General features: G+C 41.4%; 1 protein-coding gene across 2 annotated transcripts in view; it reads left to right on the top strand.

Moving 5' to 3' along the window:
* The first annotated feature begins 2,753 nt into the window (after nt 1-2,753).
* The window catches only part of LOC139618672 (carbonic anhydrase-related protein 10-like), a 144,297-nt gene continuing 128,167 nt past the window's right edge, over nt 2,754-18,883 (top strand). Inside the window, exons 1-2 of one of the 2 annotated variants that reach the window (XM_071474813.1) lie at nt 2,754-3,238; nt 14,862-14,936. In XM_071474813.1, coding sequence (XP_071330914.1) covers nt 3,178-3,238; nt 14,862-14,936 — 136 coding nt within the window. In that variant the 5' untranslated portion in view covers nt 2,754-3,177. The remainder of the gene's footprint in view (nt 3,239-14,861; nt 14,937-18,883) is intronic. The other variant, XM_071474814.1, reaches the window with a different exon arrangement.

The following is an 18,883-nucleotide window of genomic DNA, read 5'->3' as shown; positions in this document are numbered from 1 at the left end:
GAATGGTTTAGGCCACATCAAGTTAGATGCTGAGAAATATGCAAAGTGGTCCATGACTAATATGAAAGGCAGTCAAGGGGACGACAATCACTATAAATACAATTAGAGAGCATTACAGGCTACAGTAGGTGATGTAACACTGCTGGGTACATCAGAGGATGATAAATAATAATAATAATAATGATAATAATAATAATAATAATAATAATGATATCCTCCTCCTAAGAGTCAATTCTAATCATGAGTATGCTTGTTCGTTTGCTACTTCAGAACGAATCTGTTCATACGACTGGTTCTTACCTGAGGCGCAGTGTGTGTGTGAGAAGAGATGGATGGATTAAAAAAAGGAGATTATGTAATATCTGTGTGTCACTGTGTGTCTGACACACACACACACACACACACACACACACACAGAGATGTGGATGGCTGATGAATAAATCATTGACTTCTAACATGTCCTCGTCTGTTTTCCTCTCCTCCAGGAAGCCTGAGCTGAGCCACAGCTCTGATTCCAATCCCTCTGGTTTGGTGTGAACTGAACTCTGTGCTTTAATTTGTACTGATTATAAATCAGACACTGAGAACTCTACTTAGGCTCCATGTAAAGTGAAGCCACACAGATCCAGCCACAGGATTCAGAGAAAGCACAGCATAACACCAGCCATACGTAATCACGTGTAATGCACGTAGTGATGTTTGCTAAAATACTTGTATTGTGTTCTGTCTTTTGAAAGTTACTATAAATAAATGTTGGTTACATGTGTTGTAGTATTAGTTAGTTAGTAGTAGTTAGTTCCTGTCACGACATGACAATACTGTCTTACACCAAGGCAGCTCCATAAAGCTTTTCCCAGCTGCATGTGGAAGAATTCAACCTGTTCCACACCTCTGGGATTAAATGGAGCAGCGATTGTGAACCAGGCCTCATCTCGACAGTTGATCTGTAGTTGGTAGCTTATGAACATTAAAGTCCCACTCCACTCAAAAAAGTATTTTGCTTTGTCTTCCTTCACTGCCCAACTGCTCCAAAACTGTGACCCCATTTGTAACATATCTGCAAAATGTGAAGGAAAACACAACAAAGTCCACTGTGGTGACTAATTCAGGCCACATTCAGACTGAAAGAAGTCCTGCTTTGAAGAGAACATAGGGGTGTGTTTATGGAGGAATGTGCGTTTGAAAAGTTCATTGGACATCAAAAAAAGCACAGTGGTTTGTAAGCTGACAGAGAGCATTTCACAACTTTGAAAAGTCATCATGACGGCAGCTGTTTTATGCTTCATTTCATGTTGAGGCAAACAGCAGAAATTCACATTACAAAGCTCTCCACAGGGATCACATGCTTGCATGTATGTGATTGGCCAAGTCTGCGCCTTGCAGGATAATGTCACATTGTGCTGAAAGTTGAACCAGATTCAACTTTTTGGCGGCACGAACCCCCCTCTCCATAAGAAAAGCTTCCCTGCACCTCGGCATGAAAATGACAGTGGTTCGCATCTATTAGCAGGTCTATGCTGCACTCTGCTGGACAGCACTGAAATACTACACACCTCTTGTTTTCAGTGTGTCATGGAAAATGTGTGTTACAATTGGAGAAACTTATTAATTCTGTTAAAAACTAAAAGCTAAATAATATGTTGTGATATATGTCATTCAAAATAAGTTTTGGTTAATTGACAGTAACTGCATAAATAAAAAGCAAATACCAATAACAATGTCTATTGTCTTTCACTTTATTTCTGTGTTTGATTTGTTTTTATGTAGGCATTTAAAATCTTCCATACTAATGACTAACCCTTAGACTTTATGTTTTAATTCCCCATATGAAGGTTTTAAATCTTTTTTATAGACAGTCTATGTTTTAAATTCAGTTTCAAAGCCAAAGTCATGATATAAATTCTGGGTATAAATATACTTACATGAGCCTAAACAATCTCATAGTAGAATACAATTCCAGGTTTCTAAAATCCCCCAAACTCCCAGAAAAATACAGAGGATGTGACCCCAGTCTGTTGAGCTACGGTCCTGATACACTGTCGATATATCTACACTGTTCACACGTACAGTATAGTTGTACCCCATGTTCTAATTGTTAGTACGTCATTATGTCACATTTCATCCTGCACACAGATTAGAGCATCCTCAGCCTGACTGACCAGTTGTGTCCCACTGGCTCTGAGAGCAGTGACTCAAACATAACGCTAGAGGTCGCACAACATCCACAGGATGAGCTCCCGTGTTTCTCACTACAGAGAGACACTGATCAAAGCCAGCTGCACACATCACTCCGCGTCCACAGCTGGTCTCTCTGCCACTGTCATTCTAATTATTGGAAATAAAATCCAGCCACTGAGTGATTTCTTTTAAGTGCCAAGTTCAGACAGTATAATCATCAACGATGTTGAGCTTTTATTTATTTATTTATTTATTTTTATTGGAATAAAAGCATTGAAATCCGATCTGTTCGTTTGTAATATTTATATATATATATTTGTATTTTTATATAGATATATAAAATTTTATATATATTATTTTTATATATGCTCTCACTAGTAGCACATTTATTTATTTATTAGTATATAAAGTTTTTCCATGCCAAACCAGTTTCACTGTACTCCTCAGTAGATGTCTGACTCTGTCGTACTTTGCTCTGTTGGTAAATCAACATTGTTTGTGCCTCACAGAGATAAAACTCTGTCATAAACAGTAGCCTATCATTAATAAGTCGCCCCTGTCTGTCAGTCTGTGCGCTCTTGGTGCGCTTTGCGTTGCCGGTAAAGTTGCCTGATCCGCCAGCAGACGAACCCTGCATCACTAACATCCACCCGACCCGGAGGAGAAGCAGAGGGGGGAAACGCATGACATTTCTCCCGGGTGGATAAATAAATAGACAGATGACACACACGGGGGGGAAAAAAAACATAAAACAAGAGAAAACGCTGAGATGCTGTCAGACCGAGAACCCAGCCGGGAAGCGAAAGAGGGCACTGCTGTGAGGGCGGATCTCCTGCGACGCTCCAAACCATCTCGGCGCTCCGTGAGGGCGACGCGGGGATAAGCAGCACCGGAGAGGAGGGGAACATGCTCAAAGTTTGGCCGTGTCGTCTGGAAGTGCGACCCTGCAAAGCGCCGTCCCGCAACAGCTGAAGGAGATGAGCATGAATTGAACGAAGAATGCATGTCGTTTGGGATATATCTGTGATTTTACAGGCATATATCATCTGCACGTCATCAGGTAAGGAGACACAAGATGATACGACCCTTTAAGATATTAGAACAGGGAAATATAAGGGAAAGGGTTGGAGTGATGCCATTACTAACAGTAAGTCCATGGAGTACCTGTCAATCAGGTGAGCCATTGCCTTCCACTTTTTAATGAGGTGTGTGTGACTCAGTGGATCAGCCATGGCGAGATTCAGACCACTGAGATGATTCAATTCATGCCTGAAAACTCACACATCATTTTGCATTTTGATCAGCATGCGGGTGCACACACACACACACACACACACACACACACACACACACACACGCTCATCATAGTAGTAGTAGCCTAAATACACAGGCTGACTCAAACGGTCTCCCACTGTGAATACAACTGCTCCTCCACTATCACCGACAGCGTGTCACAGAGCTCAGACAGTGTGGCCGTGTCAGGGCCATACACGGATCCCTGAGTGGGATTAGTCCGAATTTCATACTCCACACGGCTGAAGCTGTCAGCCCCGACCTCTGCACAAAACGTGTGAGTTTGGACAGCTGATAGTGATTTTATCAAACAGACGTATTATCATGCAGACAGCAGGGACAGACAGGGATCGTGGGCCCCTTGAAAAGATATCACACCGGGCCCCACCACAGCACCAGGAGAGGCCACGCCAACCCTGCAATATAACACTGACATGAGCAGCATTCATGCCTTCTTCACTATTACGATGGACGGCTGATACCCGCCATAAGAAACGTTTTGCAGTAATTTTAATGGTGAAATTATTAAATGGAAAAATCTCTTAAGATTAATGATAAACTTAAAATAAATAAAACTGAAATTCACATTAACATCTTCAATTTAAAATGAATTAACATAATCTGTAGAATGATATAAACAAAGGAATAAAAGCATTTTTCATCTGAGGATTCAGTCAACTGGAAAATAAGCCTCTGCAAAAATGGAAAATGGAAAACAAAATGGAAATAAAAAGGTCTGATGGTGGTGCTAGAGGAAAGGTCAAGTGGTCACCAATAAAGTCTCAGTCTTGACCTCAGCCTGTGGAGAGGCTCCGTGTCCACAGCCATGCCATGTAACAGTTATCACTGAATGCATCCAGTACAGACTATAGGCTGTTAATGTGTCATATAATGATCCTTATGTGGAAAAATAATAGTGTTTGAGTTCTTCTTCGAAAAAAAAGACATGTCATTAAGCACAACGCTGCTCACCTCCTCCTTCAGCTGGGAGTGGGGCTGCTTCATTAGAAGGGGTGTGGGGATGGGGAGACAGGGCTGGGCTGGAGGTTTCCCTGTGTGCTGAGCGAAAACTTGACACTCTTCCATGGCTTCAGTATGTTAAAACTAAACAAAACTGTCATCACAAAGAAAGCATTTATTATTGACATTTAATAATCACAGCCATGACAATAAACACTCGACATTAACAGGAGGACGCCTCACATGGCAAAATGAATCCGGCCCATACTTGAGCCACATGCTTGTTTTCTTCTGGCCCATGTTAAGCATGATTGTAAGATGCTACTTCCACGTCTGGACCAATTCTGGCACACACACAGACAGTCTTCCGGCTGTCAGTCAGCACCGCAGGATAACAAACAGCTGTTTATGGCTCGCAGTTCTCTCTTTCTGGCCGACTGTCCCTTTACCTCCCCGTTAGGGCAGCGAAGACATCGAACTGAGTGAGGTGTTGTGTCTGTCTGCCTATTGATCTCCTCCACTCTGTGTAATCACAACATGGCACCTACACATGACAAACAGCACTTAAATGACATATATGAGTTGGTCAGTGTGTGTGTGTTGTCTATGCACAGGTCATTGTTGCCAACATGAAACTATGGTGGGGAAAATTACATTTAATACTAATTTAATACTACTGCTATTAATAATAAAAAGTTAGTACATGATATTGACAAAGGCATAAGCTATCGAGGATCACTCGGAACATTGTCGAGATCATTGTCTGTTGGCATAGTCTTTACTCCAAGCTATTCACCTGTGGCCAAACACAGTGGTTCAGATCCTAGAGTCCTATGTTTATGAAGGAGGAACTACTGGCAGCTACAGGTGGGTCTTAGGTGTGATGACAGTGAGAGGTGACTGTTTGCCAACAATAATGGGGGTTAGCATAGATGCTGCGATAGCATCAGTTATATCAGAGCTGTCAGTGTTTCTTCATTGAAAGAAAGAGCAAAGAACGGCACTGACAGTTATAATATGTAACTTTTCTACATTGAAATGTCTAAAAATGACCTATGTTATATATTTACACATTTTTTTGAGTTGTGCATTTGCCGCATCCCAAATGTTTCCAGCACTTTTCAAACGATGAGAAATGATTTGCTTCATTTGGTCACCTGTCAGTGGCGTCATACCCTAACCCTAACTACGATCATGCAATGGTCTTGTGGTTGTCAAAAGCTCAAAACTGACTTTGTATCCAGTTTAAATGTTGTTAAGATACACTTTTCACACCATGGTTGTTTTCAACTATATATTTTAACTGGATGAAGGATTTTAGTCATTGGACGTCTGGATCTTCAGTGATCAGAGAAAAAAACCAAACAAATGTCGGACAGCTCAGCTTCCTGCTCCTCCGAGACGTCCTGTGAGAGGGGATGGCGTGCAGCAAAGGCCCTTGGGCCACATTTGAAACCGAAGCCATCGCAGTTGAGTCAAGTCCAGTGGTATGTGTGCTACTAGTTGAGCCCTCCAAGGTTTACTCAAAGTAAACTAAAAGCTGTTCTTGAACAGTTTGGAGGCATGTTTTTGGTCTCTTTTGAAAGGTAACAGAAGATTTTTCAAAAGTCAGAATCACTGTAAGAGCAGAGAGTTATGAGAGTTTGAAGACACTGAAGTAGAAGGTTTTTATAACTGCCTGAATATTTTATTTTGAAGACAGATGATTGCAGAGTTATCAGCTTGAAAACACTATTGGACCACAGGATAAAGCCCTCAAGTTCAAATTTGATAACAGTACCACAGAAAATTAACATTTTACACATGGTTTTCTATGGATTATGTCTCCCTGTTTTGCAAAAAATTTGGAGACTCCAAAAACTAGCCAAGGTCACATACCTAGGATAAAAGGGATGCTAGTCTTGAAAGCTTTTAACATACACAGTCATAATTTTGTGCTGTAATGAAATGTGACTCTTATGTCGGGGGCACACTGGATGCGTGGCGTGTGCGTTGTGGTTGCCATTGCTGATCTGCTGTGGAAAAACACGTGAGTGTGTTCACAGCGGCTGTGTGTCTGATCCATCACTGCTGCTGCAGCTCCAACTTTCCCGGATACCTGAATGTCTCTTCTTTTTTCAGTAATTTCTGATTTATTCTGGACAGAAATAGATGTCTCTGAAATGCCACTGTCTGCACATGCAGCTGCTAAAATGGTTAAAAAATATATTTATTTGTATTTGATCTGTGTGATATTCAGATTCAGCCTGGACATGGAGACAGGTGCCAGTTTTGTGTAATGTTGCTGCTATGATGTCAAAATGACAACAGGTCTTTTCTTTGTCTGTTTTTGCTACAAGACATGCACGTCAAGGCAACAATAAGTGAGACACAAACGTGTAGCTCAGGTGACGCAGCCACGACGTGCGTCCACGCAGGCAGTGTGCCTGCTCTAATCTGTTAACATGGGCGCCAAAATGAAAAACAAGACTTTCCGCAGCTGCCATATATCCAATGTGCCAGAGCCCTTAGAGGTGTCCTGTCCCATATCCAGATTCACTATATTGCTGACAGAGTAACTGAATCATAAACATTATATCGCTTTTTCTCTTTGTGGATACAAAAGGATTAATAATAAGTGGTGTAGCGCTAAATATAATTTATATAAAAGAGAACACAGCAAACATATTCACATTTGACAGGTTTGAGTAGGTGTCTGTCTGTCTGTCTGTCTTACCAAGGACATTTCAATAACATCTCTGTTACTTGACATGAAGAAAAAAATAAACCCAGGTGAACAGCATAGATAATGATGTCACACAAACTATTAGCATCAGTGACATCACAGAACCCAACAAACTATTTACATAGTACATTTACATACACACTATTTACATTTACAAATAAACAACACTAAAAAAATCTATCCTCTGAGTTTCATTGGCTGCACAAAACATCATTCATCAGCACACTCGTTTTCAATTGGCTCGATCGATGTGGACTCTGGTTTGCTACTGTGGGCAGGACATGGAAGCTGTTATTGGTCAAGTAAAGTGTCAATCAGAGGGTCAGAGCGCAGCTGCGAGGTTTGATGTCACTGTATGGTTGATGTTAACTCCAGCCATGACGGTGATTGCATGGAGGATTGTACACGTCTGCCGCGGAATTTGAACTGATGCCACAGTGGCCTGTGGGTTATGTGTTTTACTGCACTGGACTGAATTTACTGGACCTTTGCCAATATTAAAAGACCCCATTGCAATACTATGAGACTTCATAGGTGAGTGGCTCAATTTTTGGTTTGTTTGTTAGTTGTTGGTTTGCTGTTCCCTTGTTTACCGAGTGGGAATGTAGTGGGTAAACCCCATACTGCCCTGTTCTCCACTGTGGCACAGATGTGTTTTTTTTTAATGTTATTATTATTATTTTACTGTGTAAATGCGAACAAAAAGTGCTGCTATTCATTTTAGATATTATATTTTGTTATTCTTCTCAACTCTCTCAGAAGAGAAGCCAGTTGAGTCTAATAATGAAATAAGCACAGTGCTAATCATTGTTGTCATCCACATGAATATTCAAGTCACCTACTTTAAATACTTTATCTGCACTATGGACTAAACTAAAATAAAAACCCTAAGAATTAAGATGAAAATTCAGGGCTAGTAGGTTGGCACACTATAACAAAGAACCGGCTGCAGTGTTTCCCAGGTTCACTGCGAAAGACTAAGAACGAGGCTTTCACATGGGTTATGATTGAGTTGAGGTTCAGGGCCGAAGTCAAAGATGGCTGCAGCTCCACCTCCTCATCTGGTGCTTCAAGGACTGTGAGTATTAATATAACTGAGAGGACTGGATTCATTTAGGCTGATATATTCATCACCACTTAGGCAGGGTTCAGTAAGACAAGTCAATATGAAGATCTGATAGTAATGCAGCTTTAGATGAGAGAGAGCTAATGTTTAACAGTCCCACATTTAATTCTCCTGTTTTGCTGTATTTCTGCAGCGGTTGTGTTCATTTCCATTAAATTTTTATGTGTAACTCATCATTTGTTTAGTTTTGATGTAATTAATTTAAGTGGTCTCGGGGCAGACACGGTCTCTATGGTGTTTAGGGTTTATGATGGGTGACTGCAACTCTGCCTCATGGTTTTGGTCGACTAATAAATGAGAGAGAGCTGCTATGAGAGCTGCTGCAGCCAATGTGGGATGAATGCTGCCTGTCCCAGTCAGACTCTGTCTCCTGATATCAGACCAGATATCAGGTGAGCTTGGCTTCATGTCTTCACTTTGGTCCTCTGAGTTGTCCGATTTCACAGGTTTATTACTGGAGGAGAGTTCATCTCTCATTGTTGTAAAAAGAAAACTATTTTCATGGTGGAGTGTGCGGGATGAATTCAATAGTCTCGCAGCCTGAGGAGAAACTGCTCTGAGGTCAGGACGTACGACAGCAGATACTTCTGTATCACTTGTTGGAGGACAGGGTGAACAGACGGTGGCTGGGGAGGGTATTGTCTTTTAGTATCTTTCTGCCTCTGTGCACGTCCTTGAACTCACTATATTAGTAAAATTCTGGGCAGTTTTGATCATCCGCTGCAGAGCCTTCCTCTCCTGGGCCGTGCACATCCCATGATATTTCCATTTATGGTGCCTTTATTGCTGCTCTGTAAACGTTAACAAGAACCTGGCACAAAAATTTCCGTTTCCTGAAGACGTGCAGTCAGCTCTGAGCTTTCTTTACTGGGGGGAGATGTGATGACCATGACAGGTTCTCTGTGATGCTGATTCCCAGGAATCTACAACTGTTCATCTTCTCCACTTGAGCTCCACTGATATAGACATGGGTGTGTGTCTTTTCCTCCTGTTTTCTAAACTCAGTTCCTTGGTTTTGTTGACGTTAAGCACTAAGTTGGTTTCTGAGCACCACTCTGAGTGTTGATTTCCTCATCATATGAATTCTTATTGTTGGTTGTAATGTGGCCGATGATGGGTGTGGTCTCTGCAGTGTTTTCAACTGCCTATAAGCATGACGTCAAATAGGTTTTTCATTTTACTTGTGCAATTACGTATAACTTTTACAAACAAAAATAATATATTTCTCCAATTAGAGATGTTACGATACCATTTTTTCCTTCCAGATATCGATTCCGATACCTGAACTTGTGCATCAGCTGATACCGAGTACTGAGCAGCAGATACTAGTAACTACTATGAACAGGAACATGAATGCCGTACAGTCTTTCTTTTATTATCTAATTTGACTGTCAGTCATACAAACATAAGTCTAGCAATAAATAACAATTCCTTAAAAAAAAGCCAAAAAACTTTAACTGCAGCTGTGATTTGGTAAAATAAGACGTTTAGATTTTAAAATAGTACGATAAAACAGTATAAAACTGTTGTGCAATAGCAGCATAAAAACCAAATAAATCCAGGTATATATATAGATGCTGTAAAAACTTAAAGTGGATTAATTTCTTTGTGGAATTTATCATCATTGGAATATGGTTTCCAGTGTTTGCTGCTGCAGTTTGTCCTGTTTCTTCCCCTCATCATGCTCTTTTGTCTGACGTGTCTGCAAATGCTTTATAAGACTGCTGGGGTTGAAACTGGCACACGTTGCCTTTTTGCTAACATTTTGCTAACAGTTAACATTACACTATTTACCAGAAATCAATTCTTCTTCGCTGCTGCCACAGTATTTGCTGGTGGCTGCACAGCTGCGCAACTTCTTGTGCAGGTTAACGGTTTTAGAGCTGTGAAGAAGAATTGATTTTTGGTGAGAAGTGTAATGTTAGCATCAAGATTAGCCGTTAGCAAAATGTCAGCAATTGCAAATTACATGGTATTGGATCAGTGCATGGACTCATGGACTCGCCAATACCCAGTCCTGTATTTCAGGCAGTATCAGAGGCATTTCTGATACTAGTATCGGAACTGGAACAACTTTATCTCCAATAGAGACAACCCTCACTACTAAACATTTCTAGCAAATGAAACGTAAATATAACTTTGGTGTATCTAATGGAAAAAGCAGCCAAAGCCCAGTATGAACACAGGCAGGATCATGTCCTGTAAAGATTTTTCTAGGACTGAGGTTGTGTCATCTGGTGCTGAAGCTCTCAGGGCAGGAAGTCAGAGTGGTCGTCTTGACATGTCTTCCTGTGGATACCTGAGCATCTTCCTGATGCTGCTGGCTGCTGTGTCGTTTTCAGGCTGGCACTTCACTGAAGCACCAGGCCGTTAACTTCCTCCTTGGACGGCCTGTTATTCTGTGAGGAGAGTGAGAACACCTCACCAAACATGAGCTTCATCATGTTACTCGGATACATACTGTGTGGTGATCACAGTGCTAACGTCAACTTACAGTAAGACAAGAGGAAATGGAAATGACAGGACAGGATTTTTAATCAAAAATAGCTTTCAACTGTATGCATTTCATTTCTAGGTGATCCGACCACATTTAAATACTTTTCTTATTTAATTGGCTGTCACAAAGAGCCACTTTCACTATTGATGTATTCTGATAAATGTGATGACTTCTTTGTTTATTTGCAGTCATTTTTGTTGGGAATCATCTATTTTCATTAGTGTTATTTTTTAGCACTGAAAATACTTCCTCAGACTTTTTTTTATTACAATATGCACCTTTCAGAAAACTGTATCTATATATTTTTTTTATGTTAAGCCCCTCATACATGCTGGTACCATGCTGTGAAATCCATGGGGTAAAATCTTTGATAATGTTCTCAAGATTGGTTTTCATGTTAATTCATGATGTAGTCAATAAAATAAAATAATAAGAAAGTTAAGGAGGGGCATCGTTTCCTGCTTGTGTGCTGGCCTTATGGGTCATCCTGCAGTTTGTTTCCTGCGCTCGTCAGTCACTAACAAGGCTGTATGTCTACTGTAAGCTACTTCAGTATCTTGATTTGAAGTAAAGACAAGTAAAAAATGGTTCTATTATAGCTGACTTCATCCAGTTGTGCCCCCAGGGCTCACTGAGTAGAATAACATAGGTATCTCTGTTTATCACTTCTCAGACTCTGCAGATTGGATGCTGGATTATTAATGAAAGCTACAGTATGTAAGTTTTCGAATATATATATATTTTTAGTTGAAATATGCTCCAAGACATATCTTAATGTGGAGAGCTGTTATCCAAGGCTCCTGTGACCCAGACTGAGGCAACAGCAGAAGTGCAGAGATATTTTTCTCTAAAGTTTTTGAGTGAGTCTTCTTCTAACCAATTCTGTTCAATTCAGTCTTATTTGGATAACATACATCATATGGAGGCACTTTACACAGTGAGGTCAAGACCTTATAGTATCATAGAGAGAAAGCCCATCATGCGAAAGCACAGTGGAAAGGAAAAGCTACCTTTTAACAGGAACAGAACCAGACTCAGGGCGGGAGACCATCTGTCTCGACCGGTTGGTTTGAGAGGAGGAGGGGGGAGAGGGGGAGAGGGGGAGAGAGAGACCAGGAACAGCTGTATTCAAGCTCTGTCAGACTGGTAACCAGACGTGCTGCTGCACTTTGGCAGGTGTTTATATGTCTTCACAGGTGTGTAGTTGAGATCCAAATGAAGTGTTGAGTTTTCCTGTAATAATCATGGGTCAGAGCGTCAGATCATTTTTGTGTTGTGCACACAAAGTTCAAGTCTTCACTGGTTTACAAGACACCGAAAGTACCGTTGCAGTGGTCAAACATTTCATGATATTTTATTTCAATTCATTACAAAATGATAGGATATTTTATAACTTGGTCTGAAGCTAAATATTCTGCGGCCTCTCCCGAGCTTAGCAAATAAAATCTGCTACAAAGAAAATTTTCCTTTCTCAAGTTTTTCATAAGGGATCTGAAGCCTCGTCTGGCATTATACAGCAAGGCTGTGGAAAAATACCTCACTTCACTGTACACAGAATTTCTTGATGATCTCTACACTTCCATAATTTGCAAATTTTATTATGTGGAGGTGACATCAAATTATTATGGAAATGTAAGCCTGTACCAGCAACTCAACTTTACTAAAAAAATGGTCAGACTAAAGAGGGTTTTGTCAGAGTAAGATCGAGGGTGTAATTAAAACAGTGAGTGGGTTCATTTACATTTTGAGAAAAGCCAGATGAGTCAAATAGTGAATTAAGTGCAGAGCTAACATGTACAGTGGGGTCCAAGTGGTCTCAGAATTTTGGACCCCACTATACAAGAATGTACATGAAACCAATTAGAAAAGTAGAGGAAGAAAAGAATAAGCAGATCAGAAAATGCAGGATTTACCAATTGTCTCAAATTCTCTACACAATATTATATGTTTGTCGTGAGTTTTTTTTTCTCTAACCTGCTCAGTCCTTAAGCTCACTTTCTTCTGATTGGCCCAAGCCTGCCAAGCACTGCCTCAGCCTCTTACCTGTGAGGAGGTTCTGAAAGCAAACTGTAGAGCTAAGTAACTAGTAACTAAAACTAAGTAACAGAACATAATTGATTGGAAATGAAAACTTGTTAAATCGTCTGTCTGTGTTTGAGACAGAATCTGATCTGTTGGTTATTTGTGTACAGAGTGAATTTACATTTGCACTGAAAGAAACCAGTATGTATCATCATGGTGCTTGGGGAGCTCCGTTTTTTTTGTTGGGGTTATTTGTGACACAGTGTTATATAGTTATTGTTAACCTTTCCTGTGTCAGCTCCAAGACTGTAGTCGAGGAGCACAGGGGAGACTTATGTGCTGCTCCAATGTACTGTACAGATGAAGTTGTCCCAAACTTCACTTCAAACTAGAGTGTGGCAAAGCCACACACAGGAGCCCTGGTTGGGTTCTGAGGAAGGCAGCATTTATTCTCTAGATGTTGCCCTGCTACTTACAGCTACTCCTGACACTTACTCGGTCGCCAGCTTCACCGTCATGTACAACAGCTGCGCTTGCATCCTCATGTATCATTCATGCATGAATGATACATTAGCATAGCTTAATTTTACACATGATCCATGTTGACGAAGATGCAAAAAACTAGAAAATGGTAGGCAAAATAATCTCAAATCATGTTTTCAGGGCAGCCCATGTCTTGTTAAGGGGAGCTCAGCTCCCCCTGGCTCCCCTGTAGTCTGCACCCTGCTCTACAGCAACAGGTTAAAACACACCATGCTCTGTCTGGCCTCTGTCCTAACTTTGTTTGAGTGTCATGCCAGCAGGCAGGCATTATGCAACTGTTGCTTTCTTTAACCCCAGAGCCTTTTGATGAACCACTTAAGAGCCACTGTTTCTCTGGCATGCAATTTTTATTCAGTTGACTAGCTGCCATTTTTGAGTTCAGTGACCAGGTCTTTTAGTACAACCATGATCCAGAGTTTTCACAGGCTGAGTAGCAAAGCCCATTACAGGTGAACCGACCTTTATGAATGAATGAAATGACCTTGTGAATATTGCAGGGCTAATTTTAAAAGCAACATGTTCTTATATATGCAATGTTGGCAGAGGAAGGCTAAATTAAAGGCTCTCAGCCAATCACAGCAACAGTGGCTAATGTATAAGGTCAGCACAGACATTAACATCCTAATGGCTTCTGCTCAGTAGCTATTGTTAGTAACTAGACTTAGCTGCTTTTAGCAAATATCAGAGTGTGGCACAGTGTGAAATCTTCCCCCTCTAACCTGCTCAGTCCTGGTTTATTTCATCCTGTTCCATCCTGGTTCTGTGGGTTTTGTCTGTCTCATCTCATTCCTGCCACATTTACTTCTAGACCCTCAAGTCAATCTTCTCCCATGCCAGTTAGTAGTGAGCTTGTACCTATTAATATTACACACAACTTAATTGAGACAGTATGTATTTATGTTAATCTGAACCTCTCTCACCTTGAGTTATAATATCTGGGTCCAGTGGCTAGTCAGGTGATATTGAGACGACATATAACATATACAGTAAAACATACATCCTGTATTGTAAACTATTCAACCAAGGCATTCTTCCATATCTTCCCTGTGCATGTGTGGGTGTCCTCCAGGTGTTTCCTCAGTTTAAAGATTTACAGGTCAGGTGAACTTGGAGAGTCTAAATTGGTGGGAGTCTGGCAGCCTGTTCCCTCAGCTCTGTTTTAATTGTGCTGCTGCTGCCAGGCAGGCAGGCTGGGTGCAGCTCGCAGGGTTGGGTGGCAGCAGAGCTACAGCACAATCAGTGATAGCCTGAGGCCAGAAACACACAAGACACACAAGTGTGAAGGAATGTGTACTTCAGGTGACTATGTGAGGTGGGAACTCCCTCCATATGCTTTGTATGAACAAATCTCCATTTGACCTACTTTGTCTCATGTAAAATCTTCAACAGACCAGTTACAATTTAAAAAACTAAAAGCTTTCATGGATGCTTTTAACATTTATGTACATGTGAATGTATGTATATATCATTTATTAACTTCACTTGTTTCCACTGTCTCTCTTTCTTTCTTCCTGTAGCTCAGCCTATTACATCCAAGCTTGATGAGGGTTGGTGGGCGTATAAGGATGTTGTCCAGGAAAGCTTTGTTCCAGGTAATAGACCATCACCCATCTCACACACAGCCGGGTTCAAACCCAACGCATGGTTAAATATTTGAAAACGCCATGAATGATGGGGTGGGATCCTGTCTGTAAATCCAGCAAATGATCAACATGTAGATCTGTAAGACCAGCTGTTTAAAGCCAAATCTGCCCACAATTTGAGCTAATAAAAGACTTACCACTGATTTTTAAATGATGTTTGTATAAATAATTTAATGTCAACTGGAGAGCATGTGATTTTAACAATGTAGGAAGAGCAGTTCCTATTGTCTGTGATTATTGATTATAGTTAATTCAGTTTGAGGCTGCTTGATCGACCTGTGGTTGTAAATTACTATATGAGCGGCTACGGGCTGGTGTATGCACAGTGGATGGTTCAGATCAGTGTGATACAGACTTCTCATGCAGTGGGGAGAAAAGTGCTCATTATCTTATTATCCTGACAGAGCAGTCAACATCCAATCACTAATCCCCACAACACTGAAGTCACGATAATGCGACAAACATTGAATTTAATGCGCTTTTCTTCTATATTCTTTCCTAATCACTTCTCTTTTCTGTTTTATTCAGTGCACAGATTGTGTTTTGGCTTGTTTGTTTGTGCACACAGTGCAACATTAGTCAGACTAAGTGAGCATGACCCTGATAACAAAGAAAGGTTTTCAGGAAACTCTGAGGAGCCAATCAGTCTAGTTCAGTCCTCAGGCCACTACAGTGTGTTGTGTGGAGTTAACACCACTCTGAAACTGCACAAGTCGTCTTTTGAGAAGCTAAATGTTAGTTACTGAATCATGTTGCCTTTAAGGCAGTCAGTGGCTCGCAAGCGACCACTTGTAGTCTGTGAGTAAATTTGTTAAAATATCATGTTTACTCATTAGTTTGGTGTCTACTGTCTGAGAGTGGGGGCAGCACGGTGGTGCGGAGGTTCTGGGTTTGAACCCCAGGCCTGGGGCCTTTCTGTGTGGAGTTTGCATGTTCTCTTGCATGTGTTAGGGTTCCTTCTGTGTTCTCCAGCTTCCTCCCACAGTCCACAGACATGCACGTTAGGTTAATTGGTGACACTAGATTGCCCGTAGCTGTGACTGTGAGTGTGAATGGTTGTTTGTCCCTGTATGTCAGCCCTGAGATGGACTGGCGTTCTGTCCAGGGTGTACCCTGCCCTCGCCCAATGTCAGCTGGGATTGGCTCCAGCCCCCCCGTGACCCGGTTCAGATAAGCAGTAAAAGATAATGGATGCATAGATGGATGGATGGATGTCTGAGAGTAACCACAAAGCCTAGTAGTGAGTAGTGTATATGTGTTGTTTTTAATATTACATCAACCCATCTGTAAATTCAAACATTACTGTTTGAATTGTCTGTTTTGCAGTGTAGTTGAAGCAATGTAACCGAACGCTTTGTCTACTCGTGTAGCTACCCCAGTCTACAGTCTATGTTTTTTGATTTCCTTCAAAAATGGTCAGCGTGACATTTGAAAGGAAATGTGAATGAAGCTAACAGTTAGCCTGCGTTGGGATCATGCTAAATTTCACCAGTTTTCAGAAGCCTGTTCACTAAGATCAAGAACTGGTTTCTCAAGAGCAGGTCAATTAAAAGAAAATCAACTGAAGTCTCCAACTTAACGGACACAGCTGGCAAGTGCTAAGTGTTGAACATGACTGAGACTCGTATTTGATGACATCAGTGTTTAGAAAAAAAATAAAAAATCTCCCAAAACATTTTTTCCACAACATGACTGAAGTAGTGGGCTTTTGGGGATGTTTGGGGAGTTAGGTGGTCTGTGAGACTGTGTGGTCCTTGGTCTGAAAAGGTTTGAGAAGCACTGCTTTAAGGTATTTAAAATTTATCAACAGAGAAGTGGAGAACATATCCATATCTTGTTTTGCAGTCCAATTTTGTCACCACACTGCACAGTCCAGCTCAGGGGACAGCCATGTCACTTGGTATGAAATATGTATGATGTACAGATAGCCGTGGTGCCCACAGGATGAATGCAAATCACTGTGGTGAATCCTTACCTTTACATCTTTTATAAGGGGATTTTCACAATCTGACACAGCACTGCATGTTCTGGAGGCATAAGGAAAGTCTTTTTCTGTGATGTGTGAGGTGATCTGTGGATGTGTAATCACAGCACATGTCAGGAGATAATGATGTCGGGCTGAATCACCATCATTTGTGTGTTAAGATCTGACTGAATTATGACTTCCAGAGGTGCAGAGTGTGGCCATAACTGCCTCCATGAGCTGCTGCTGCTGCTCCAGCTGCTGGTCAACGGGTCAAATCAGCTGCTAGACTATAAGAACTAACTTGCCGTTTTCAGGACACCTGTCCCTTTCATCTTTGTCTAATGTCCCCCCCTTGGCACTCCCCCCCTACAAGTTCTCCATTACTCAGTATAATTTTAATGCAGAGTCAGTGTTTGCGTCCGTTCACTGTTTTCCTTTCCTTAACCTGAACTATAGTGTAGATGTCAGGCGTAGCTATTGTAGACAGAAATGATTTTGCATGTTGTCAGTGGCGGTGCTACAGGTGCTGAGGGCTTTTGCTTACACACATGTAACATTGTTGTCCAGCTCTGACTCATTATATCCCACTGTTCCGATGACAACAGCTCAGCTCGTCTCTTTTCTCAGCGAGCAGGAGAATCCCCCAGAAAGCAAAACAAATCCTGGACAAGAAAAGAAAGTCTAACATCAGTGTTGAATGCAGATACGTGAGAGTGCCTTGAAAAAGTTCAGCCGACGGTGCCATCTTGCTACTGACCGTTTTGTCATGTTGTTGATATCTGCTGGGATGGACCAGTGGTTAATACACTTAATGTCCTATGAGGCTACTGTACTACAGCTGTGGAAACAGGAAGATTGAATAAAGTCTGAGCTCAGAGTACAGTGTGTCCCCCTCAGGTTCACCAGCTGCACACTGTGTCAGACCTGTGTCAGCGCTGGAGAATGGTCTCACTGCACCCATTATCTTTCTGCTACAGGGGGGGAAACGCTCTGAGGGGAACTTGTTTTGGTCGAACATTTGCACGTAAGCAGTTGAATGCTGTCATTAAAATTGCTGAAAAAGCCACAAAAAACCAGGATCCAGCTCTTCATCACACCTCTGCATTTTCAGTGTGTAGGTCGCTCACTCAGAGGTTGTTGTTGCTTCCCACAGCGAAGTGCATTTTGAAAACGGTGACAGGCAGAGGAAGTGGAAAGGGAGGAGAATGCCGCCTGAAATAGGCGTCCAATACATCCGGTGAGCCAGACTACTCCCCACTCAACCCCTCTGCCTATGAAGCTTGTCCCGCCCCTCTGTCTGATACTTAACTCGACAAACTAGTGCAGAATTATTGAAATATCGGCAGAACACGAATCAATCAGTCATTTACAGCCGGTGCCTGTTCTGTGTTCCTTAGGAAAGTTGCAGCACATCTGCAGAAATTAACTACACAAAATGCAATAGAAACATTTTGACTAGACAAAGAAAAATTCAAGGTGGAATTTACCACAATAATGATGGCTGCGTATCATTAAACTGAGCCAATCCCAGGCTGAGTCGGAAGGTTGGTGGTTTGATCCACGGCTCCTCCAGTCGAAGTGTCCCTGGGCAAGATACTGAACCCTAAACTGCCTCTGATGGCTCCTGTACTAGTGTGTGGGTGTATGTGTGAGTGAGTGGATGAATGTGACAAGTATTGTAAAGCACTTTTAGTGGTTGCTAAGACTAGAAAAGTGTTATGTAAGTTCAATCCATTTACCACTTGATGCACATGACCAGTGTAAGACTGTGAGCAACAATACATTTTAAGTTGAAATCAATAGAGCCTGTTGACCTTTCGTGCTGTGACCATAAATAAACCAGAAAGGAATCTGACTTGCTTTTCTTGCCACAGTTTAGTTGTGTAAATATGAAGCCACAGCCAGCGGCAGGTTAGCTTAGCTTAGCAAA

The sequence above is a fragment of the Trachinotus anak genome, unplaced genomic scaffold (assembly GCF_046630095.1).
Source record: "Trachinotus anak isolate AG129_WGS33_773 ecotype Australia unplaced genomic scaffold, CSIRO_AGI_Tana_v1 ptg000003l, whole genome shotgun sequence".
Taxonomy (NCBI): domain Eukaryota; kingdom Metazoa; phylum Chordata; class Actinopteri; order Carangiformes; family Carangidae; genus Trachinotus; species Trachinotus anak.
Note: the sequence above shows the minus strand (reverse complement) of the source record. Positions and strands in the feature narration are given on the sequence as shown.